The 25,058-nt window shown below is 44.8% G+C and overlaps 1 protein-coding gene across 2 annotated transcripts in view; it reads left to right on the top strand.

Annotated features, from left to right (window-relative positions):
* EXT2 (exostosin glycosyltransferase 2) overlaps window positions 1-24,699 on the top strand; it is a 129,542-nt gene extending 104,843 nt beyond the window's left edge. For both annotated transcript variants that reach the window (XM_060018751.1, XM_060018752.1), the window contains 4 exons: window positions 11,901-12,044; window positions 13,705-13,833; window positions 17,585-17,667; window positions 23,973-24,699. In XM_060018751.1, coding sequence (XP_059874734.1) covers window positions 11,901-12,044; window positions 13,705-13,833; window positions 17,585-17,667; window positions 23,973-24,111 — 495 coding nt within the window. In that variant the 3' untranslated portion in view covers window positions 24,112-24,699. The remainder of the gene's footprint in view (window positions 1-11,900; window positions 12,045-13,704; window positions 13,834-17,584; window positions 17,668-23,972) is intronic.
* Window positions 24,700-25,058: the final 359 nt, after the last annotated feature.

Consider the following 25,058-nt stretch of genomic DNA (forward strand, 5'->3'; position numbering starts at 1 on the left):
CATCTGATGGTTTAAAAAAGCACCCAGTTGGGAATTACAATAGAGTGACACTTTTTCCTTCCCCACTGAGCAAATTAAAACAGCAAGCTCAGAATTTGTTTGCCTAGCCATTAATGAAACATCAAATGTAGGACTCGGGGCTCCTTATCCCAGAGAGGGAGCCTGCTGCCCGCTGGTACATCAGGTGTCTTCGTTGAAGGGTGTCTCCTCCTCACAGACTCCCATCCCACGGAAGTCAGGTGAGTTAGATTTGCAGTTTTCCATAAGCGCTTATTTTGTTGGGCAGTGCCGGTGAGGAAAGAGCTCCCCTGACCTTCCCACTCCCCGCCCTACGTGCCCCCATCCCGGGCACACCTCGCCATCTTTCTTGTCCGCAGCACCGGCAAGCCCACCTGGCCCCGGAGTTCTGTGGCTCAAGAATGAATGTTTGTAATGTGGGATAGTTATTTTAAAGAGGTGTTGGTACACTTGATGGTTTAAAGAATGCATACTTTCCCTCCCCCATCCAAAAGGAGATAACTGTCGTGATATCCCAGCCCTGAGAGGATCCATATGTTTACGGGTTATTGTTCCAAAACCTGCCTGTTGCCTCTTTGGGATTGATTACAGGCTTTGGCTGCTCCAGGAATCCAGAGCTTCAGGATTTGGTTTATGATTTGGGAATAGGGGGAATTTGTCTTGCATAGGCTGCTTATCTGCCTTGATTTTCATAGGGGTGCTTAAAGGAGGCGTGTGGGCAGGACTTGGCATGGGACCAGGGGAAATGAAAGCCATCCTGGCCGTATCCAGGCCCTGAACTCCCCCCGCAGCTCTCTCAGGAGGGCAGAGCCTGCAGCTTTCGGAGCAGAATTCTGTGGTGTGCTGCCCAAGTGTGAAGCCGCACCGTTCATTGCCACTTGTAAAATTGCTTGCAAAATCGTGAGTTTAAGACAGTGGTTGGTGGTTGCTATCGCATTAGGCATAGCAATTCCCTGTTTGGGAAGAATAGAAAGAAAGAAAACTTTAAAGGAACGGAGTAGTCCCCAAACCTTAAAAATGTCACACCTGGGAGAATGAATCTCAAGAAAACAAGGTGAGCTAATCAGTGTGATAAAATTACAACTCACCTCTTAGGTCAGATTTATTTCTTGCTGCTCCAAAATTGGTGCGTAGGGTTAATCGTGATTGCAGTATATTGGCTACTATCTGTTGGCTGCTTTAGATCAAAACTTGTCAACCTTTAAAAGCAAAATTTCTAGGTTCCCATCCAGCCTCTGGAGTTGGGGCTGAAGACTTGAGGGGTGGGGCAGAGGTCCTGATCACATGTTGATACTCTGCTCCTGGAAGGGGCAGGAAAGGGCTAACTTCTTATAACCGAGGCCACTAATTGACATCGGTGGCGTAGATCTGGGGCTGGATTGACAAACCCCTCTCTTTAGCTCGGTCCATTCAGACAGGATTGTGTTTGCCTGGTCTACTGCTCTGTGCCTAGTGGGTGCTCAGTCAGTATTTACTGATTGAGTGCACGTAATGTGGTTGGATATGGAATTTTTTTATATATAATTTCTATGAGTGAAATTAGAAGGAGTTTTTCAAAGTTTAAATGATTCTGTATTTTGTATTCAGTGGGAGAACTCTGGTTTTCTCCTTGCTGGCCTGCTTAAACAGAGAGCAAAGAGTACAATTTTGTACTGATAATTTACCTGGTTGGGGGCAATAGGGATCTCAGCCCTAACTTTGTAATTTAACTTCCTTTTCCTTTATCCTCTTAAAATGGAATCCATGAAGCTTTTTCCTTGTTCTCTGCTTTCCCATCCCCGACTTAACTCTTTTTTTGTACTTTTTCCTGCATCCTTGCTTTCTTTCATCTCTAGCTTTCTATGCATATGTCATTAGGTTTTCTCAGTGGTAAGCTCCTTAGTAACAAGATATATCCTTTATTTTTGTATTCACTCTTTGAAGTATAAGACAGTCCCTAGAAAATAGTTGGGGGCAACTGATTTTTGACCAGAGGTGCAAACGCAATACAGTGGAGGAAAGACAGCTCTGTTAATGAATGGTTCTAGACAAATTGGACATCCAGAGGCAAAAATTTAACCTTGACCTAAACCTCACACCTTACAGAAAAATTAACTGGAAGTGAATCATGGGCTTAAACATATGAAACGTAAAACTATGAAACTTTCAGGAAAAAAGCTTAAGGAGAAAACTCTTCAGGATCTAGGGCTAGACAAAGAGAAGCATGATTCATAAAAGGAAAAGTTGATAAATTGGACCTCATCAACATTTAAAACTTATGCTCTGGGGCTTCCCTGGTGGCGCAGCGGTTGAGAGTCCGCCTGCCGATGCAGGGGACGTGGGTTCGTGCCCCGGTCCGGGAGGATCCCACATGCCGCAGAGCGGCTGGGCCCGTGAGCCATAGCCGCTGAGCCTGTGCGTCCAGAGCCTGTGCTCTGCAACAGGAGAGACCACAACATACTGCATACTGCAAAAAAAACTTATGCTCTGTGAAAGGCCTTGTGAAGAGGATTAAAAGACAAGCTGCAGACTGAGGGAAACTATTTGCAAACAACGTATCCAACAAAGGAGGAGCACCTAGGATATATAACTCTCAAAACTCAACAGCAAAAGACAATCCAATTAGAACATGCGCAAAGGACAGGAGCAGTTATTTCACTGAAGAGTATATACAGATGGCGAAAAGCACGTGAAAAGATGTTTGACATCATTAACCATTAAAGATTAAAACTGGAATTACATACACCTATCAGAATGGCTAAAATTTTTTAAAAAATTGTCACACCACCAAACGCTGGTGAAGATGCAGAGAAACTGGATCTCTCATACATTACTGGTAGGAATGTAAACTGGTACAGCCACTCTGGAAAAACAGTTTGGGCCATTTCTTATAAAACTAAGCACGCAACTACCACACGACACAGCAGTTGCACTCGGGCATTTATTCCAGAGGCAGTAAAATTTCTGCCGACGCAAAAACCTGTATGCAAATGTTCGTAGAGCTTTGTTTGTAGTGCCAGGAAATGAATTAGCCCAGATATCCTTTAGGGGGCGAATGGTTAAACAAACTGGTCCATCCACACCATGGAATATTACTCAACAATGAAAAGGACCAAACTGTTGATATACAGAGCAATTTAGATGAATCTCTGGGGAATTATGCTGTGTGGGAAAAAGCTAATCCCGAAAGGTTACGTATTGTATGATTCCACTGATACATAGCCTTCTTGAAATTACGAAATTGTAGAAATAGAGAACAGATTAGCAGTTGTCAGAAGGTACCTGGATGGGGAGGGTCTATAAAAGGTCAGCAGGAGGGACCCTCATGCTGATGGAAATGCTCTGAAGCTTGACTGTGTCAGTGTGAGTATCATGTTGTTACGTCACACTATAGTTTTGCAAGATGTTACCATTGGGAGGAACTGGGTAAAGAGTACACAGGCTCCCTCTGCATTCTTTCTTACAACTACTTTTGAATCTACAGTTATCTCAAAATAAAATGTTTAGTTAAAAAATAGTGGGAGCTCAGAAAGTATCTAAGAGTTGAATGTGTAAATGAATTAATAAATAGGAACACCCAAATCTCTCCATCCCTAGACTGTGACTTAAGCTTGCTGTTGGGTTGCCTTTCTAGAACTTGATAGCAGGATCAATATTTTTTTAATAAATTTATTTATAGCTGCGTTGGGTCTTCATTGCTGCGTGCGGACCTTCTCTAGTTGCGGCGAGTGGGGGCTACTCTTCCTTGCAGTGCATGGGCTTCTCATTGTGGTGGCTTCTCTTGTTGTGGAACACAGGCTCTAGGCACGTGGGCTTCAGTAGTTGTGGCCCCCCCGGCTCTAGAGCGCAGGCTCAGCAGTTGTGGCGCACGGGCTTAGCAGGATTGCTCCGTGGCATGTGGGATCTTCCCGGACCAGGGCTCGAACCCATGTCCCCTGCATTGGCAGGCGGGTTCTTAACCACTGTGCCACCAGGGAAGTCCAGGGTTAATATTTTTAAGATAGGTGGAATCTCTGGATATTTAAAGAAATGTTATTGAGGGCATCATCTGTTTTTTGTCTTTTTTTGCATCATCTGTTTTGATAGTTTGGACTTTATTCTAGTTTTTGCCTTCTGTTGTAGGCCATCCCAAATCTTTTTTTTGAAGTAGATGGGATACAAATAAATAAGTGATTTAAAAAGAGTTCCTCTGCTTCTTGATTTTCCACCAAGAGCTTATGGAGTTTAAGCACACATATAGGGCACTCCGATTAATTAACTCATTAAAGAATCGTTTTGGAACCACATTTATGCTTCAGAGCCAGCCAGGATTGCAGTTTGTGGTCAATGCCATTTCCTCCCTTTGCACAGTAAGAAAACAAACCTGGCCAGTTCTGCAGTAGCATCTGTGAGTGACAGGGCAGAGCAGTGACGTGAAGTAAGAAGAGTGACTTCCTCCCTGCTGGGCAGAGCTGATATCTTTGGTCTCCAGTCAGTCAAATCAAGGCTCACCAAGATCAAGTTGAAATTTTGAAGGCTCAGTAATGGTTATTTATAAAAGCTGAAGTCTCCGTTTCCACCTCGTGAGGATTTAAAGGGAATAGCCATTTGCCTTATGATCACTATGCTTCTTTTAACTTCATTAAACAATCCCCTGGGACCAGACTTAGAAACAGTATCACCCCCACTGGAGTTGAGGTTATGGAAATAAAAATGATTTCACGTTTAGCGGGTCTTAAGGAGCACGAAATTAGAAAGCCCGTGACCTGATCCTGACCCATCTCTGCCTCCTCCCATCCCCTCAAACTCACGTCTCTCCTTCCCTTCTTTATTATCTCTCAGGAGATTCATTGCCTCATGAAAAATAGTAGTTGAGTTTAATCTTTTGTTCAGCTGCTTTTTGCTTGTCCTTCCTTCCCTGCCCCAGAGCCTCCCGGATTACAAGGTTCCAGTAGGCCCTCGGTGTCCTAAGTGGCGTCTCACTCGTTTGCCACACAGCTGATGAGACTTCCTTCTTTTAACGGTGTGAGCACGTGGCTTTCTCTGCTAAATGGAAACCACGTTCATGAAGAGCCTTCGGCTTTCAGAAGATGGATGCTGAGGGGAGCAAAAGGTTTTGTCGTTTTCCCCGCTGCCTCTCGCTCCCCCATCCTGTTCCCCACCTCGGTCATTCACATGTGTGTAGGACCCTTAACCATCTCTGCCAGCAACTGCACACAGCTGAGAACACTGACACTGAGTATGACTTTAAACCCCGTCATCTGACCTCTTTGTTTGACAAGTGAGGGCCTGAGTGTGGGGAGAGGAAGTGCTTTTTAGAATCAGGAGAGCGGGAAATCTCAGGACTTCGTGAGCAGAGGCTGGACGGGGAGTTAGGCATGACCTAGCAGTGTGACCTCTGGACAGCGCTTCTTGTCCAGCCTTCAGTTTTCCCATCTGTCCAGTGAGGGGACTGAACCAAATGATCTCCGCCTTCCAAGTGACCCCTGAGTCGGCGTGGGCAGCGGTCCGCAGCTCACACTGCCGGAGTGTGAGTCTCTTCTTAACCATCCACCGAAGGCCTGTGGTTGTGCCGTCTGGTGAGATGGCAGATGTCTTAGAGCCACCTCTTCAGTGGTGTCTTCCTAACAGTGGTACCCGCGAAAGGTTTAACGCACATGCTCCTCTACCAGCTGTGGCCAATCCTGGTCTGTCTCCCTACCTTCATCACGGCCCCAGGCCTGAAGAGAGGACTTGAGAGGAGTGGCAATCATGTGCCCCAGCGCCAGGGCACTAACCTCCAGCCAGACTGGGGCAAACAGGATCGCTGCCAAAACCCCAGGAGCCTTCCCATGATGGGGCTTTTCCTGTCTGGCTAATTTTGAGCAGAACCCCACCTTGGGTTGGAAAGGTCTCTGGGGCAGACTGAAGTGATGTAACAGGTAAATCTTAATACATAATGCAGTGTGTACGTGTATTTGTCAAAACCAGTCAGCGTTAGGGCACTCCAGATGACAACGTTGGGCTCCCTTGCTCTAGATGCCCAGCGTTAGCATCTAATTGTGTCCCAGACATGGGTAAAAGCTCTTTGGCTTTTTGCAAAGCGCCCCCTTGACAAAAACTACCAACCACCCTTGTAATTAAAAGCATGAGCTGAAAATGGAGCCAATCAGTCCCTCCATTCCACTTCATTTCAGGAAATTCCAAATATAAAAGGTGAGCTTTGTTCCCAGAGGGCTGAGAGTGAATCCGATAACTGGCTTCTCTGTGGAAACCAGCTAGAAATTGGACCTCAGCCAGCTCCCCCTTTCCCATCTGGGCAGCACGCAAGACAGTCCTGACGGAAAGGACGGCCACTAATCCAAAGGTGTCTGCAAGCTGGGTTCCTTGCAACTCTGCCACGACTGACCCTCGCATGTGGCCACAGGGCTTGGGCTGGGTCATAGCGTTCTGTTCCACTTGGATGGTTAGGGATCAACAAAACCTAGGGGGCATGTGCAAGGAGAGAAACGAACCCTGGCCCAGTCTGGGTACCTTGCGTCCATGTTCTGCCCCCTCTCCACCACCCCCACACCCCCTTTTCCCTCACCACTTCTTAGTCCAGCTCTTGATTCATGAATCCTGATACATGTGGCATCCGTCTCACCCAGTAGCAATATCCCTGTGGGAACTATGCCTTTGAAAGTGTGATGACTGTAGCAGCCACTTCAGAGAGTTCCTTTCCTCCTGGAGCTAGCCCATGATCTCCTAATCGGACATCCCAGATGGGCGCCACCTGTTGTTTCACCTTCTCCCTCCCCCACCCCACCCCCAGTCTGTTTCCTGAATCTGACTGTGGTTAGCACACACCCTGAGTTTAATATGCGCTCTCTAAGCTGGCTTAGAATATAGTGCATTATCCTCTTTTCAGGAACATTTATTGGGTACCCGTATGGGTGTGGCATTTTAAACAAAGTGAAATAATGCAGGCCGGCAACTGATCACAGTTGCTGAATTAGTTTCCTTGGAAATAGGTCAGTGAGGAAGAAGATGTAAGAATTTAGGCCTAAAAGTTCATTAGAGGTCATTTAATCCAGCCCGTCCTTTTGCAGAGGGCAGAATGGAAGCAGGGCACCTTGAGTAGGTCTGGGGCACAACTCATCAGTGGCAGAGCCAGGCCTGGATATACGTTAACCTTGTCCCCAGTGTACTTTCTATAAGCAGTAATCAAGGCTGGCCGCTGTGCCTTTTAAAAAAAAGGTAGAAGCTCTTAGTTTCATCCTCTAGTAATGGGAAGCCGCAAAAGACCTCAGGAAGCTTAAAAAAGAAAAAAAAAAGGGTAGATAGAAAACTGAAAATAGAGAAGTGAGCACAGCTGGGAGTCCAGAGAGGAGGATATTTCCATAATCCAGGTAAGAGGTGGTTGGGACCAAGATTATAAAAATTAGAAGGGAAGGAAATAGGATGGTATTAGGTTATTACAATTTCTGTTTGAACAGTGATGTAGAATAGGCCCCAAATGTAAGGACTCTTCAAATGATCGCTAAGCCCCTAACTGAGGCGTGGAGTTTGTTATAACAGACGTAGGCCTCTGTCTTAAAAGATGTGTGCAATTAAAAATAGATGAGGGCTTCCCTGGTGGCGCAGTGGTTGAGAGTCCACCTGCGGATGCAGGGGACACAGGTTCGTGCCCCGGTCCGGGAGGATCCCACGTGTCGCGGAGCGGCTGGGCCCGTGAGCCATGGCCGTTGAGCCTGCGCGTCTGGAGCCTGTGATCCGCAGCGGGAGGGGCCACAGCAGTGAGAGGTCCGCGTCCCTCAAAAAAAAAAAGAAAAAAATAGATGACACTATACATGGAGGACTTCAGTAGTATAGGCAAACAATTGAATGATGGCGTTGTGACTTGAACATAGCTCTGGGAGCACTGTTACTAGAACTATAGGGATATAATGTGAAGTTTCAAATTCCTGCACTACAGTATATAAAGGCATCTGTTAGTAATGACCAAAGGCTGACCCCGGAGCATTTCCCTGAAGTAAAAAGAAAAAAGTTGAATTAGAGTGGGAGATGGGTAGCGAGGAGGGAAGGGGAGGGGTCGGAGTCGAGTTCTTGCTCTTCTGGCTGGGAAAATGCTTTACTATATACATAATCGACTTCGTACTACACCGGGGCTCGGCTAGCGAAGGCCCATCCCCTTCTGCTGCACTCCGTTTTGATCCTGCAGTCAGCTGCAGAGTTATAGATGAAGTGACAAGGATGGTATCCTGATTGCATCCAGCTGCCTGGAGTAAGTCAAGGGCAGAGAGGCCCCGCCTGAGGAACAGCTCTCACTGAAGGCTCCAAAGGCATCTGAGATTCGGGACACCTCTGATGCTTTCAGAGCAGCGCAGTTCAGCGTTCTGTGACCCAGTGTTACCAAATTAAGTGTCTCTGGAGAGGAGTCTGGTAAGTGGCTTCAGCTAACAGGAAGAGGACTGAAATCTCAACAGCCTTTGACCCTAAAACTGATCCAGTGTTATTATTATTGCTGCAGATGGGGGCTTGAAAAGAACCCCTCGGGAAAGTGATTTGACCTTCCTTTGCGCGGATTAGAGAGCTGTGTTGACTCAAATACAGGGAGGGGGAATGCAGCTTCCATCCAGCAGAGGTGCCAACTGAACGGATGCCCCCATCCGCCCCCCCTCTCCTCCACCTTGCCCATCACTGGTGTTGAGTGCAGTTACTTGCGCTTGGAGCCCTTCAGAAATCTCTTTAATTCCATTGAGATGGATTGGTGGTTGTGGTCCTGGTGTGACTTGAACAGGCAGGTGCTTGGTGCCAAGCAAAGGAACCTGGCTGTGCGCTTGGTGGGGTGTGTTCAGGCCCACAGGCCAGACAGAAGTTACGGCCCACAGCCTATGTTGTTGCTCTGGGCTCTATAAAACTGTAATAGTATCGTATTATTTTAATCTGCTGAAATACAAACCCCAGAGTAGAGAACACAGCAGCAGCATTAAACATCTGAGGAAATGTTTGACATGGATTCATTTGTCTACAGCTATTATGATGATGCCTGTGGCCGATTAACTCTGTTGGTTACAACGTGGTGTTAACGAGGCCAAGGTTGTGGGTTGGAGAGGCCTGTTAGGTGAGCTGGTTCCGCACGAAGGAAACCTCTTTTCACAGCTCCAGACCACGTTCAAGACCCTGGTCAGACAGCCCATGAAAGCATGTAGATGATCACAAGGCCTGGGCAAGAGAGTGTAATGACTCAGCAAATGTCCCTTTACCCGCTGCTGGAAAAGCAATTTAAAACATGTGCTTTAGTGATGGTGAGTTACTACTGTGATCTTCTCACACAAAGGCTATCACATTATTATGAATGGTAACTGGTGATCAGTACTGTTGCAGACTTCCTTTCTGAATTAAGAAGTATACTAGCTCTGGCTGCGAAGAAGAGAGGAAGGATCTTTGGTTCCCTTCTTTCACACTCAGCTTTCTGCCTGCCGAGATTTTGCCGCCCCCCCCCCCCCCCCCCCGCCGTGCATTCAACAAGTGTGCACGGAATGCTCTCATGTGCCGACCCTGTGCTTTGTGCTTGGGAGGCCGCAGTGAGTAAGACAGAGTCTCTGCCTCATGGAGCTTAAACTCTGTGGGAGGAAAAGGGATAGTGAGTAGACAGTAAATAACCAGTGCAATTTCAAGAAATGGAAGTTTGGTGAAGAAAAGCATGGGGTGAGGGGGCGTGATGAAGAATGGCTGGTTGGGGGACGGCGTTTACCTTGGATGGGAAGGTCTGGAAAGACCTCTCAGAGTAGGTGACATTTAAGCAGAGACCTGACTGATGAGCACGAACCAGCCTTTTGAAGAGCTGGGGGAACATTCCATCGAAGAAATAGCAGGTGCAGGGGGCTTGAGGTCTAGTCTACTCACAGTTAAAGAACAGGGAAGCCAGTGAATTGTGGGAGAATGTGGTACGAGAGAGATTGGAGAGTAGGAAGGCCGTTTAGAACATGCTAAGGAGTTTCGTTATTATTCTTAGTCAATAGGAAGCCATTTTTTGTTTTTTAAAGATTTTTGTGGGGGGGGGATGTTATGGATTGAACATATCTAAAACAGGTATGTCGAAATCCTAACCCTTAGTAACCTTATTTGGAAATAGGGTCTTTTCAGAGGTAATTAAGTTAAAATGAGATCATTAGGGTAGGCCCTAACTCAGTTTGACTGGAATCTTTATAAAAAGGCGAAATTTGGGCACAGAGACACACAGAGAGGGAAGAAGACCATGTGAAGACAGAGGTTTGGAGCAACGCATCTACAGGCCAAGGAATGCCAGAGATTGACAGCCAACCCCCAGGTGCTGGGAAGAGGCAAGGAAGGCTCCTTCCCCTGGGTGCGATGGTCCTGCCAGCGCCTTGATTTTGGATTTCTAGATTTCTAGCCACTCAGTTTGTGTTACTTTTTACAGTAGCCCTAGCAAACTAAAAAAGGGGGAGTATTAGTATACTGGCTCTGCCTTTGGGAAAGCAATGAAGCATCCTTCCTGGACTCAGTGACACTGGGGTGTTGGGTAAATATATAATGAAAAAATACATAATGAAAAAATATATAAATTAATAGGATGGAGCCCACTGATTGAATTACCCGGTATAGAATACCCCACTGTTCTTTTAAGAATGGTCCTTTTAGTGATGCTCTGTAAATGATGGTTTGGAGGGGCAAGAGTGGAAGCCAAGAAATAAGTTGGAAGTCTGTTACAGTAATCCAGTAACCTGCATTAATCTAGTAATGAGTAATGATGGTGGTTTGAGCTAGAGAGAGTGGTAGTAGAAATGGTAAGAGGGAGGCAGAAGTAAAGCCAGTAGGACTTGGTAATGGACTGGATGTGGGGAAAGAGGGAAAGGAAGGAATAAAGGCTGACTCTTAGCTTTTGGCTTGAGCAGTTGGATTAGATGACGTATTGAGATGGAAAAGGCTGAGAGAGAATGGCTTTTCTGAGGATATGGAATCAAGAGCTATGCTTTGGACATGTTAGGTTTGAGGTGCCTGTTGTTTATCCAGTTGAAGATATTAAGTAAGTAGTTGGTAGTCTCAGAAATGTTCCGGGCCAGACATACATTTAGAGGTCATCAGCGTAGAGACAGTATTTAGTGATTGAAACTAGATGTTACTTAGAGGAGAGAGTTGAACGAAGAGAATGGGGGCCAGGAGTAGGCCCTCTGGAACTCTGCTGTTCAGAGGCCTGGTCAAGGATGAGGATTCGTGGTGCTGAGAAGCGGCACCAGGACAGCTGGTAAATTGTCAGTATTCACTAATGGTTAATGGTTTAAAGGTTAAACTAAGTTGTACGGAAATACATGGGGAGAGGTATTGGAAGTGCCCCACCCCTCATATACCAAATTCTGTTTAACAAAAGCTATATCTAAGAACCTTTCCAAATCTAAGAACCTTTCCATGTGCGGAAATCAAGTTTTTGTTTTCAGTTTGTTACAGATTATAGAATCAGACAAATTCTGTATACTTGAGGCTTCCAAAAGGTCATTAAAATGTCTTTGTGCTCCAGATAGATTTTTTTTTGTTTTTTAGAAACAGAGACTTTGTAAGTTTTCACAATGATCAAAATTTGTCATAAATCGGAGTTCCATTTAGTCTTCATTTGTGTGTTCATTAAGAGTGGAACCTGTTTCATTAATCACATGTTAAGAGATTACCTACCTTGGCCCAATTCAGGAAGCTATTATTCTACATTACTCGAAATTTCCAAGCAAGCACGGGGAAGTTTTGGAGGAAATTAGAATCACATCTATCTTTGAATATTGGCAGAAGAACTAGCATCTGTTGGATCAGATATCTTCAGAAGCCTAGTCTGCTCTTAGTATGTGAAGATTTGAATGTGGGGACTCTGTCGATACTGTTCAAAGAACTGAGCACTGTGCTTGGTTGTTGTCTGAACTGGGAGTTGATTGCTGATGTGTTTCTGTCCTCAGGTCTGGCGAGAATTTCCTGACCGGTTGGTGGGTTACCCAGGTCGCCTGCATCTCTGGGACCATGAGATGAGTAAGTGGAAGTATGAGTCTGAGTGGACCAATGAGGTGTCCATGGTGCTCACGGGGGCAGCTTTTTATCACAAGGTAAGTCGGGGGCAGACTTGGGGCAAGTGGGGCTGAGTTGACATACCAAGAGTATGATACTCGCTTTATTTGGCCCAACTTAATTTTCACGAGTTTTGGAAAAATGTTCTACTTTAGATGTTTTTTTCGAGTTTGCCTCTTTGATTTACTAATTCACACGTACAGACAGTTGTAAATATTCTCATTAGCCTGCTTTTTGCATGCATTATATTGTGAGCTTTTTTCTTATATCATTAACATTTCTTCATAAACAACTTCTTAACATAATTGCTAATATACCATTATGTTAATATTCCATAAATCATGTATAACTGTTTCTCTATCATTTAGGTTGTATCTAATTTTTGTATCTAATATATTATTTTGTATCTAATATATTTAGGTTGTATCTGATTTTTTTGCTAGATAATGCTTTATATCAGATGCTTAAACAATGACCAGTATCCATTTTCATACCCGTTTGTACTTAGGATCATTATGATAGATTCCTAGAAGAAGAATTATGAACATTTGGGGGAGGTTTTGATATATATATATTTGTTGGTTGTTTTCAATATAGTTTGTGCCAATTTATATTCTTCCCAGCAAAATACAAAAGTATCTTACCATACCCTCCCTTGCATGAAAAACATTTTTAAAAAAATCAAACTTAGCTATTTTGATAAGTGAAAGTGGATCTTATTGATTTCACTTTGATTTGATAACTGTTGAGGTTGAAATTCCTTTTGTGTATATTTTAGCCTTTTGTATTTCTTCTCTTCGAATTGTCACTATGTTTTTGACTCTTTTTTTTATTAAAGGGAGAGATTGAAGGGTATGCATTGGACTTTAGAATATTCTGTTTGATGGTGGAGTGCTCCCTGGGAGTGTGTGGCTTAATTAAACAGTAATAACTTGTCAATTGTCAGCAGTGGCATAAGGAACTGATGTCAGGAAAAAGATCTGTGCAGCTCAGCACAGTTAATTTGACTTCGCTGTATTTATATTGATTGCGTGTTGTTATCTCAGCACTGCTGCCCTCATATTTTTCAGGGCTCTAGATCCAGAAATGAGTTTTTGTTCTTAGCAAAGAATAAATAAATAAATAAGGTTTATAATTCTTGGGGTTTGTGGTAGACTGATAAATACCTTTTTTTAGCCCACACATTTCTGTACTATTTCCTACGTATAGGTTATGTAGTTTCAGAATTGCCTCATTTTGTTTCACTTTAAAAAGGACATGTCTGCAGTGTCAATCCACCATTAATATATCTGTTTCTATCTGCAGTCTATAGAAAGAATATGGAAAACAGGGTTGAACATTGTGACTCGGGGGAAGGATTTAGTGAAGATCAGTATGTAGTGTGTTTCTGAACAATATTTATCAAACATTTGATATATTAATCAGTCCAGAGGGCCTACATCTTACAAGGGCTTCACACCATACGGTACACACCTCTGTTTACTATAAGTGATTTTTTAAAGAATGACAGTGTTAAAGACACTTGGTCACCTGACCAAAAACCATTCTAATACTTCCTTTGCCCTTTCTGTTGATCCAGGCTTGTGACTAGTCTTACGAGAGAAAGCTTGTCCCCCTGCCATGGCTCAGTTGCCCTTTGTGTATCAACCGCAGGGAACTGCTGTTTGAATGTGTCTCCTTTTCTGTCTCACCTGGCAGTATTTTAACTACCTGTATACCTACAAGATGCCTGGGGACATCAAGAACTGGGTGGATGCTCACATGAACTGTGAAGATATTGCTATGAATTTCCTGGTGGCTAACGTCACGGGGAAAGCTGTGATCAAGGTAGGAGGCATCCTTGGCCGGCTCTGCCCCAACTTACTTTGCGATCTGGGGCATGCTTCTGGTTCTCTGAGTCTCAGAAGTTTTCATAACTATAAATGAAGCCTTGGAATAGATGAACTTTAAGCTCCCTTTTAGCTTTAAGATTCCATGATTGATGCTGTCATATTGTGAAATTGAAGCTAGGCTTTGATGATTTAAACATATGTTTTATATGTTTTTTTTTTCTTTTTGTTTTCACATCTTTATTGAAGTATAATTGCTTTACAATGTTGTGTTAGTTTCTGCTGTACAACAAAGTGAATCAGCTATATGTATACATGTATCCCCATATCTCCTCCCTCTTGAGCCTCCCTCCCACCCTCCCTATCCCACCCCTCTAGGGGGTCACAAAGCATCGAGTTGATCTCCCTGTGCTATGCAGCAGCTTCCCACTAGCTATCTATTTTACATTTGGTACTGTATATATGTCAGTGCTACTCTCTCACTTCATCCCAGCTTCGCCTTCCCCTCTGGTGTCCTCAAGTCCGTTCTGTACGTCTGTGTCTTTATTCCTGCCCTGCTACTAGGTTCATCCGTATCATTTCTTTTAGATTCCATATATATGCATTAGCATCCGGTATTTTTTTTTCTCTTTCTGACTGACTTCACTAGGTATGACAGACTGTAGGTCCATCCACCTCACTACAAATAACTCAATTTCATTCCTTTCTATGGCTGAGTAATATTCCATTGTATATATGTGCCACATCATCTTTATCCATTCATCTGTCAATGAACATTTAGGTTGCTTCCATGTCCTGGCTATTGAAAATAGGGCTGCAATGAACATTGTGGTACCTGTACCTTTTTGAATTATGATTTACTCAGGGTATATGCCCAGTAGTGGGATTGCTATGTCATATGGTAGTTCTGTTTTCAGTTTTTTAAGGAGCCTCCATGCTGTTCTCCATAGTGGCTGTATCAATTTACATTCCCACCAACACTGCGGGAGGGTCCCCTTTTCTCCACACCCTCTCCAGCATTTACTGTTTCTAGATCTTTTGATGATGGCCATTCTGACTGGCATGAGGTGATACCTCATTGTGGTTTTGATTTGCATTTCACTGATGATTAGTGATGTTGAGCATCTTTTCATGTGTTTGTTGGCTGTCTGTATTTCTTCTTTGGAGGAATATCTATTTGGTCTTCTGCCCATTTTTGGATTGAGTTGTTTGTTTTTTTGATATTGAGCTGCATGAACTGCTTGTATATTTTGGAGATTAATCCTTTGTCTGTTGCTTTGTTTGCAAATATTTTCTTCCATTCTGAGGGATGTCTTTTCATCTTGTTTATGGTTTCCTTTGCTTTGCAAAAGCTTTTAAGTTTCATTAGGTCCTATTTGTTTATTTTTGTTTTTATTTCCATTTCTCTAGGAGGTGGGTCAAAAAGGATCTTGCTGTGATTTATGTCATAGAGTGTTCTGCCTATTTTAATCCATTTTGAGGTTTTTTTTTTTTTTGGTTGTGATGGGTCCTCGCCTCTGTGCGACGGCTTTCTCTAGTTGTGGCAAGCAGGGGCCACTTCATCGCAGTGCGTGGGCCTCCCACTATCGCGGCCTCTCCTGTTGCGGAACACAGGCTCCAGATGCGCAGGCCAGCAGTTGTGGCTCACGGGCCCCCAGCCGCTCCGCAGCATGTGGGATCTTCCCAGACCAGGGCTCGAACCCGTGTCCCCTGCACTAGCAGGCAGACTCTCAACCACTGTGCCACCAGGGAAGGCCCATTTTGAGTTTATTTTTGTGTATGGTGTTAGGGAGTGTTCTGATTTCATTCTTTTACATGTAGCTGTCCAGTTTTCCCAGCACCACTTATTGAAGGGGATGTCTTTTCTCCATTGTATATTCTTGCCCCCTTTGTCAAAGATAATGTGACCATATGTGCATGGGTTTGTCTCTGGGCTTTCTATCCTGTTCCATTGATCTATATTTCTGTTTTTGTGCCAGTACCATACTGTCTTGATTACTGTAGCTTTGTAGTATAGTCTGAATATACAATTTTTTTTTTTTTTTAGTTACAGTTTTTAACCTCCAGTATCAGAGATAAAGGCTGTGGTGGTCAATCTACAAATCATGTTTTTTTAAAAAATATAATTTTATTCTCAAACGTGACTTGGAATCTAGTTCTTTTCGTTAAAGAATGCAGTTTACATCTTTCTTAAGGTAGCTGATTTTTTTTAATAGACGCTGAGAAGATAGCACACTTTGTACAATTGTAACTGTAGTTGTCCTAAACATTATTTTAAGATAGCGATTACCAGTTTGTAACAGTACCTTTCCTGTAACATATTAAAAGCTGAGATCACATGGGGATCTTTGTATGTGTAATAGATGTCTGTTCCTGAAATGTAGATCTTGCTCAAATCAGATCCCTAGGAATGCAGGGAGAGTACACTTCTGTGTAACAGTGGAATCATCTTGACCTTTCTTTCCTTCTGGATTAGAATTCCATATGTGAAAATGGGCAGTGCTTCTAGGCCAGATTCCTGTACTGGAAGCTTATGTTGGACGCATGGTATGGCATCCCCAAATGATTCCTCATGCTGTTAATTGATGAGACAAGCTAGGTTAAACCAAAGTGACTAAGGAAAGAGGAAAAGTCACTGTGTGTTCAGACTTGACCCAATCTTACCCTACCCCCCAGCTCTCTAAATTACTCAGTGAACAGCTCACTGCAGGGAAAATTAAAGAATATAAATTGCAAAACTAGTTTTAAAGGAACTCCCCTTATTTCCAAATTTGCTTTTTTGTTTGTTTGTTTTTTGCGGTACATGGGCCTCTCACTGCTGTGGCCTCTCCCGTTGTGGAGCACAGCCTCCAGACACGCAGGCCCAGCGGCCATGGCTCACGGGCCCAGCCGCTCCACGGCATGTGGGATCTTCCCAGACCGGGGCACGAACCCGTATCCCCTGCATCGGCAGGCGGACTCCCAACCACTGCGCCACCAGGGAAGCCCCAAATTTGCTTTTTGACATGCTTCAAGATGTTCTTAGCTGTGCCTGCATGCTCTGGACGGTAATTCCTCGGGTCTGTATGCTTCTTAGCCTGGTCTTAGTTATCTAGCTTTCTTCCCCTCCCATCCCTCTACTGGTTACTTATCTTCACTAGGTTAGGATAGCAGCCTCCCCTGAGTTTGCTAAAAAAAAAATTAGAAGTTTAACGTATGGGAGGGTGGTGGGGAGAGTCAGGGAAAAGGATTCAGAGGGCAAAGGACCACTGGATTTTTCTCCCTGACTCAACGGGATTGCAAAATAACCTGGCATTTTCAAGAGCATGGTGCTGCTCATAGCATTTGCCATTAGCTGGAAGAAGGAGAACGAGCGCCTATTGGAACTAAGGTTACGATGAAAGTTATGGGAAGCTGTATTTCATCGCCCTTATGGCTGCAAGAACAAATGGTGTTTATACAAGGACCTTGGCAGTGAGAAAACAGTCATTAAACAGGAATTAAGGAGCTTGTCATCACCACTTCTTTCCAGTTACAGAAGGCAAAAGCCCTCCAAGCCTTTTTTATTGGGCCCTTGTGAGTTCTGCTGTTGGCCGAGCCAGACAGAACTGAATGGAGGAATAGTGAGGCATGTGTGTGTGCATGTGTGCCTGCAGTGGGAGTGGGCATCTCAGCGTATAGAACGGAAGTGTGCAGAGAGTGGTGTCACGAGCGTGATTTTATTGTCCTTGGCACTGACAGCCAAGTATATTTTTGTGCTCTTCTGGCAGGTAACACCACGAAAGAAATTCAAGTGTCCTGAGTGCACGGCCATCGATGGCCTTTCGCTAGACCAGACACACATGGTGGAGAGGTGAGTGAGCCTCTAACCAGAAGTCTGCCCTAGTCTCTGATCCCCATTTCCTGCCTTGGGCCTGTTTATGGGACTTTGTTGCAGATATAAGGACAGCAGCTGGTAGCCATAGTCACCTCCTTTTGCACGTGGGAATTGGGTTAGTTCAAGCCCAGGTCACCCAAAGAATTAATTTGGAATGCTACTCACTCAATTTGTAATGGTTGGAAGGATCTTAACAATATAGCCGGCCTTAAGCTCCGGAAGCCAGATTCTCCGTGTGGACTAGGCAGTTAACTATCCACAGTCATTCGAGTGGAAGCGAGTTAACTCCAAAGAAATACTGGATTGTTTTCCAGGGTGATAGCTCCATGTTACAGTGAAAGTTTGATTGGAAAGAATTAAACTAAACCCACTAGAGACAAATTACCTTTGCTGACACAACTGAAACACCTACCTACCAAGAACAGAATTGAAAGCACAGCTCTTTACATTACAGAGAGAGAAGCAGGGCAGCTCTGAGATACTCCCTTTATATTGATTCAGTCGGTCAGTAAGCACACCTCTGTGTGGGTGTGATACAGGGCCTTGCAGGTGAGTATAAAAGGAGTGGGAGAGGTCTGTCTTCCCTTAAGACCTTTATAATCTTAGAGTAGACCTAATAGTTCTCACTTGTAACCCAAAGGTCCCCAAGCTTCCAGTCTCCTGAATCAAACCGAATTCTTCCAAAAGGCAACCCTTACACAAGACAGCAGGCTCTGACAGCCAGTAACACTGTTGTCAAGGGACCAGCATGCATTCAGAGAATGTCATGAGAAAGGCATTAGAATGAGATATCTAGTTCAAGTTTCCACAGGTCCCATATGCATCTGCTTGCAGCATTCATTTCTGAAATCTATCAGCCACATCAAAGTCCTTCGAGCCTGGAGGATGGTTTTGTACAGCGAGTTGTTTCACTTGGCCTGGATTCTTCTATAATGTTTTACTCCTTCTTACTCTTACTTCTTACTCTTACTCTCTAAATAATCTCTTTATCTCTTTCATATATAAATGTCTTACCCAAATGACATGACTTTTACCAACCATCAATATGAAATAACATATTATTGTGATTTTGGAAATATCTGTCACTGGTCCCAAGTATTACCCAGTCAAGGACAGTGACATCAACTGTCATAGCTCATTTGGAAGAGACCCCAGTTATAGTTCTATTAGAGCACATGAACTTGGTACTTAAACCTACCCCCATTCTGTGTTGGGAAGAATTTCATAGCATTAAGCAATTAGTTATTGATTGGACCGAGTTAAAATGGTGGGGTTATAGGGTCCAAGAAAGGAATTGTATGGAGAAAAGTTGACCTAATAATGGCCCTTAAAGTTCATGCTAAAGCTAAACAACTCCTCTGTAACACCACTGAGATCATAACAAATGCAGTGGGAAAGATTTAAGTTAGATATAATTATTATTAAACACTGAAGAAAGTAACTATGGGAAATGTGGAAGCTTCCTCGTGGGAAGAGGCTTTTGAAAATAGAATAGGCAACTGCCCAGATGTTGGTAGGCTCGATTTTATCAGAGTTTATAATTAACAATAACAGATACACACACGTGTGTGTATATATATTTAATACGTGTGTGTGTGTGTGTGTGTGTGTGTGTGTAAAACTTAATCCAAAGCTATATGTGGTAAGAGTCATAAGGAAGGCTCAAAATGTCATACCTGATCGCAGGAAAGAGAAGTGACTTCTTGCTAGGTCAGTTATTAGGAATAATTTTGTAAGAGGTGGCACTTGAAGTGAGCCTTCAAAGGTCACTAGGATTCCAACCGATGCAACTCTGGGCAAGAAGAGGAGATCCTCGGCAGGGAAACTGGATGGTCCAAGGTACATTTGGCAAGCAGTCAAGATATCCAGTTTGGCAAGAACGTAGCATTGTGGCCCATTAGTGCCAAACTGCAGAGAGCCCTGGATGCCCAGTTAAGGAGCTGAGCTTTTTTCTCCAGGCTCTGGTAAGCCATAGAAGGTTTTTGAATAGGAAGTAGCTTGATCAAAGTGTTGTTTTGAGGCTGATTTGGAAGTGGTGCATAGAATGGAATGAAGGTGAAGAGACAGAAGAAAGAAGAACAGTTAGAAGGCTCGAACTAAATTGAGTGTGGGGAAGAAGGGATGAATTAAATTGCAAGGGATTTTTTTTTCCCCCTAAAGGAGAAGAGCTGGCTCTTGATTTCCAACTGAATAGGTATGGGGAGGTTATGGAGAAGCAGTTGATCAAGACAGTCAGGAAGAATGGTAGTACCTTTAACAGTGTAAACAATATAATTAGGAGGGATGCCAGTTATGGGAGGGAAGGGGATGAATGTTGGACCTCACAGTATAACTAATGAGGCCAGGAGATTTAATCATGTGTGAAGTTGGAGAGCAATCAGGCGGGTGAGTTTTGGGTCTTGCCCTCTGTCTATGCAGGTGTAGATACAGGGCAAGCAGTTGGAAATATGGAACTAGAACTTTAGAAAAAAGATTAAAACAAAGGTGGAGATCTGGAAGACATCTGTCCAGAGATGGCAGCTGACTGAAGAAAAGCCAAGGGCAGAATCTTGAGAAATTCGGACACTTAGGAGACAGAAAGAGTAACTGAAAAGAGAGAAGCAGCCACTGGCGAGGCCAGGAGAGAGCCAGCGTCTCCGGTGCTCGGCAGCAGGGAGGAGCAAGGAACATGCAGACTGGGAAGTGGTCTTGGAATTAAAACGGTCATTGGTGACTTTGGGAAAAATGATGTCATAGGTTGATGGGGCTAAAGAGTGTGAGCTAGTAGTGAGGAAGTAGAGTCAGTGAATGTAGGCTCCCCTTTTGAGAAATGTGATAGGGAACAGAAGGAAATCAATCTTGAAATTAATTAGAAACTGAGAGCAAAACTATTCGGATGAATGACTGAATTACTAAATAAGGCACTTAGATGGGGAGGGAGGAAGACGTGATTTCAGCCCTGTTGGGTAGACCAAGAGATGGAGTGACAAGTGCTGAACTGTTCATTTGTTTTCTTTTTTTAAATAGTTGCCTTTGCAGAACCCACATTTTTGCACAAAAGAGTTAACCACTCTGCGTGTTATGACCTTGTGTTGAGATTTGTGGTTCAGTAAGCTTGTTTATCCTTATATTTGGGGTCTGGGGTCAGAAACCTCAGTCGTGGAGGAGAATGGCTTTTACTACCCAGCATCCATTTCCAGGACCTGCCGTTAGTTCTTTAAGAAGCAGAGGAATTTGTGACTGTTCATCTTGGCCAATAGCTTTACCCAGGTCAAGACGGTACAGCAGACAGACGGTGTTGGTTTAAGAAACAAACATTGTATTTTGATTCAGGCCAGTCTTTGTTCAGATTATGATTAGCCACTTATTAGCTGTCCAACTTGAGGAAATTGACTTACCTTATCCTGAATTTCCAACCTTTTCATTTCTTAAAATAGATATATTAACTATCTATCATGTTGCATTCAGGGGTTCAACAGATATTTACTGAGCATCTTTGTACCAAACAGTGTGTTATATGCTGGAGATGAAAGGAGTAATAATACATGAAAGCCTGTAGCGCGGGGCCTGGCGAGGTTAGTTCGCTTTCCAATTTCCCCAACGCTGATCCTGAAGGCTCCTGGTTACTTTAGGTAATTGTATGTGTTTGAAAGGAAAACTGAAAACTGTTAGTCCTTTCTCCCCCAGACACTTTCAGCGCTTTGGAGATAGACGTTGGCAGTTCTTAGCCTGTCTGTACTTGATTAGAAAACCAACCCAGGGGAACAGTTACTGACATGGTAGCTGGACCCCTGACAGAACAACTCAGGTGGGCCACCAGCGATCAGCCAAACTCTTAATCTACCCTAACCTGTCGCCCAGCCCAGATCCCCTGCGAGAAAATAAAGTAGGAAACACAGTCAACACCCGTCAGGAGAGCTAAGGACCTTTACCATTCAGCATGAGCAGCCATTTCTCCAGGGCAGGCTGTGTGGAGAGAGAAGGACTCACTAACCTGGGTTAGCCGGGGCAGCTGTCAACAAGTCGAGCTGGCCTGAGCCCCAGTGGCCTCTTGCCTGGGACCCGGCCCTGTTGGCAGGTCTAGTTACAGAGGAGACGTTGTCCTCAGTGCTCTCCAGGGGGCCCTAGAGCCCCTGTCCGCTGCCAAGAGCCATGATCCTTCTTTAGTACACGCTCGCTGGTGCCTCTGCTGGGCACGGCTGGGCTTTGCTGGCCAGCGTCTACAAGCAGAATAACTGGAAACTAGAAGAACTGCTACATGTTTATAGGCAGAACAACTGTCAAAAGTAAGACCTTGGGGAAAGCTGACTTAGTCTGCCACTGCCTTGACCTCATGATTTAAGGAGAGAAAGGCTGTTGTCCAGTGCTTGCTTCATACCATTTTGTTAAAACCCCTCGGTCTTTTCCCCAGTCTCCTGTCAATTTGGTACCTGGGACTACGACCTCCCGAGTCTCAAAAGACTGCCAACAGGAGGGAAACTCAGTGACCTGTGGGTTATTGTAGAGTCCGATAGAAAGAGCAAGGGCTCTGTTGCCAGCGCAAGACTGGGTTTGAAACCCAGCTCCACCACTTTCCAGCTCGGGGTCCTTGGGCAGTCCCTTAGCCTCTCTTAGCCTGAATTTCTCAAACCATAACAGGAAGCTACTATACGCCAATCCTTGGGCATACGGATGGGGATATTTAAAGGAACCATTGGGATCATGTATGTAAATTAGCTGGCACGTCATGGGTGCTCAACGGTTGTTAATTTCCAGCTCCTCCCTTTAGACCCTAGAATTATGTTAATAACTAAATGTGTATCATCTCATAATGAAGACTTTAGCCTCCGCAGCCAGAACACCTGGGTTTGGTTCTGCCTCTTACTAGTTACTTGGCCTGTGGTCCTGTCTCTTAGCCTCTCTGTCTTCCCAGTGTACAGTGGGAAGGATAGCAGACCTGCCTCACAGGGTTGTTGTGAGGGTGAAGTGAGTTACTGATACATGTCAAGCACTTGTAACACAGCCTGGAGCAGAGAATAAATGTTAATTGCTGTTGATTTGTGGTCATGGACACAGTGATCTTATTAGCTGGAAGAGCTCAAAATGAAATAGTAACACGTTTTGACCAAGAGAAGAAGCAAGAGAAAAGAATTGATAGTACCTGGCTTCTTTACTTATTGGTTTCTTGCTAAAGCTCAAAGGACTCAAGTAAAAGCTATTGATTAAAATAAGTTGAAACAAGGCTTACAGTATCTCTGAGGACAGAAGAGCCTTCTGGTCTGTGTCTTGGAATTCAGCCCCTACCTGGTAACCCGTTCTCAGGTGCCATGGGCCTGACTGAGGAGAGAGAATACTGACCTCTCTGAAATCCATCCTTGAGGGCCCCTTAGCTTCGAAAGTGGTTTTTACGGGCTTGATTTCCCCCTCGGGTCTGATGCTGAAGTGTCATTAGCCAGCTGTCACACTCCGCTGGCCTGATTGACCAGAACCATTTTCTGCCAGCGTGTCTGACCTGCTCCCCTCTGGAGCTGCTCACGAGGCTGGGGGCGGTGTCGGGGCATGGGGGGGCGGGAGGGGTGTGCTGAACTGCCTCCTCCCGCAGCAGTGCTAAGTTGCCTGTTGCTTTGTTGCTGCCGGTTCTAACACAGGAGTGGCTAAAATTGTGAAAGCTGTCCTGTGTGAACTTCAGCTTTCATGGAAGAGCTTATGGAAGTTGCCCCATAATTCCCAGAGGTTGCCACTCACAGGCCCACAGTAGATGTGGGTTGACTGACTGAAGTGTTTGTCCTTTGCAGTTGAGGTTCAGTGCCCCATTGCCTCCTTCCGCCTTCCATCGCTCCATGTGTGCGATCTTCCCTTCTCCCTTTTAAACTTGAGTGGGCTGAAGCTCAGATCCAAGTGCCTTTTGCCTTTCCCCGCTTCGTCGTCTCTGCAGCTGGCAGGGATGGGGTTAAGGGTTGTTGGCAGCTAATCCACCTTGGTTTGAGGCCCGCTTCTACGGAGCTGGAAGAATGACTGGAATTTGAGGGGGAGGGGAAAAGATATTCTGACCTCTGCAGGCCCCTGGCCTCCAAACAGCATCCCTGGTTCCCTTTCTCCCGCCGAACGAGTAGTTGAAGTGCCCCCAGATCACGTCCTTTATCCACACCCTCCCAACCATGTTAAGAACCTGGGAGCGTGCTGGGGGTCCTTGCATTTCTCTTGTAGATGTTGAAGACTATGCATTGATATTTTGCTCTCATTTCTCAGCCTCTTGAACGGTTTCTCTCTTCCCCACCCCCTGTCCCTCTCCTCTGCTCCACTGCCCTCCCCAAACCCCACAGGTCTGAGTGCATCAACAAGTTTGCTTCTGTCTTTGGGACAATGCCTCTTAAGGTGGTGGAGCACCGAGCCGACCCCGTCCTGTACAAGGACGACTTTCCTGAGAAACTGAAGAGCTTCCCCAACATCGGCAGCTTATGAAATGTGCTGCTGGTGGAGGTCTGAACACTAATCCCGGGCGGAGGAAGAGAACACGTCCCCCCAGCGCTCTGATGCCCAGATTCCAGAGTGGGAGATTGGCACATCCCTGCCCAGCCTGCTTACCCGAGAGCAAGAGCCCAGGGAGGACATCTGAGTACCTCGTGCAACCTCTGATGCTCTCGATGAGTTCTCTCTGAAAACTCCAGATGGAAGCCTTGGGCAGGCTCCAGGGGTAAGGCCAGCTCAGGCGTCCTTTGTTTGTAGCTCGATACAAGGTCTAAGAGGAAACTTCACTGGCTGTAAGACAGCTGAGAAACCTCCAGCCCATTTCAGATTTGGGGAATCAGGTAAGAGCTACCTGTTTCTCACTTTTCATTACTTCAGATCAGTGAGTTCTTCAGAGGAGAAGCCATGCCCAGAATTTGGTGCAAAATGCAAACATCTTAGTGGCATTTGATGCCTTGGGACAATGGGGCACTGGCCTCGTCCAGAGGAGAGCACCGGCTGCCGAGATGGGACCTATAAGTTCCATGAACTGTCTCTCTTTGGTTTGGCTTTTTGATATGATTAAAATTATTTTTTATTCCATTTCCTACTATGTCTTCAATATTGGTTATGGAACTCTGTTTCTTTTTGTGTGTATTTAACTCTATCTTCTGGCCTCAACTCCAGTCTCCTCCTCATGTCTGGGAAGATACGTAGCCAGGAGGAGTGTCCAGTGCCATGTACATCCAGCAGAGGAGGAGCCCCAGACTGCAGACACTCTTAGAGGAGATGTGTCCCCGAACCTCCAAAGGCATCTGTATGCTTCCTGATGAGATCTAGATATTCTCCAGGAAAAACAGAAGGCCTCTCATAGCCAGACACTGAGTCGCTCTGCCGGTACCATGTTGTAAAAGTTGAGGCAGTTGTGACCCTCACCCCAAGGGGATGCCAAAATTTCCCTC

This window comes from Delphinus delphis, chromosome 8, assembly GCF_949987515.2.
Source record: "Delphinus delphis chromosome 8, mDelDel1.2, whole genome shotgun sequence".
NCBI lineage: Eukaryota > Metazoa > Chordata > Mammalia > Artiodactyla > Delphinidae > Delphinus > Delphinus delphis.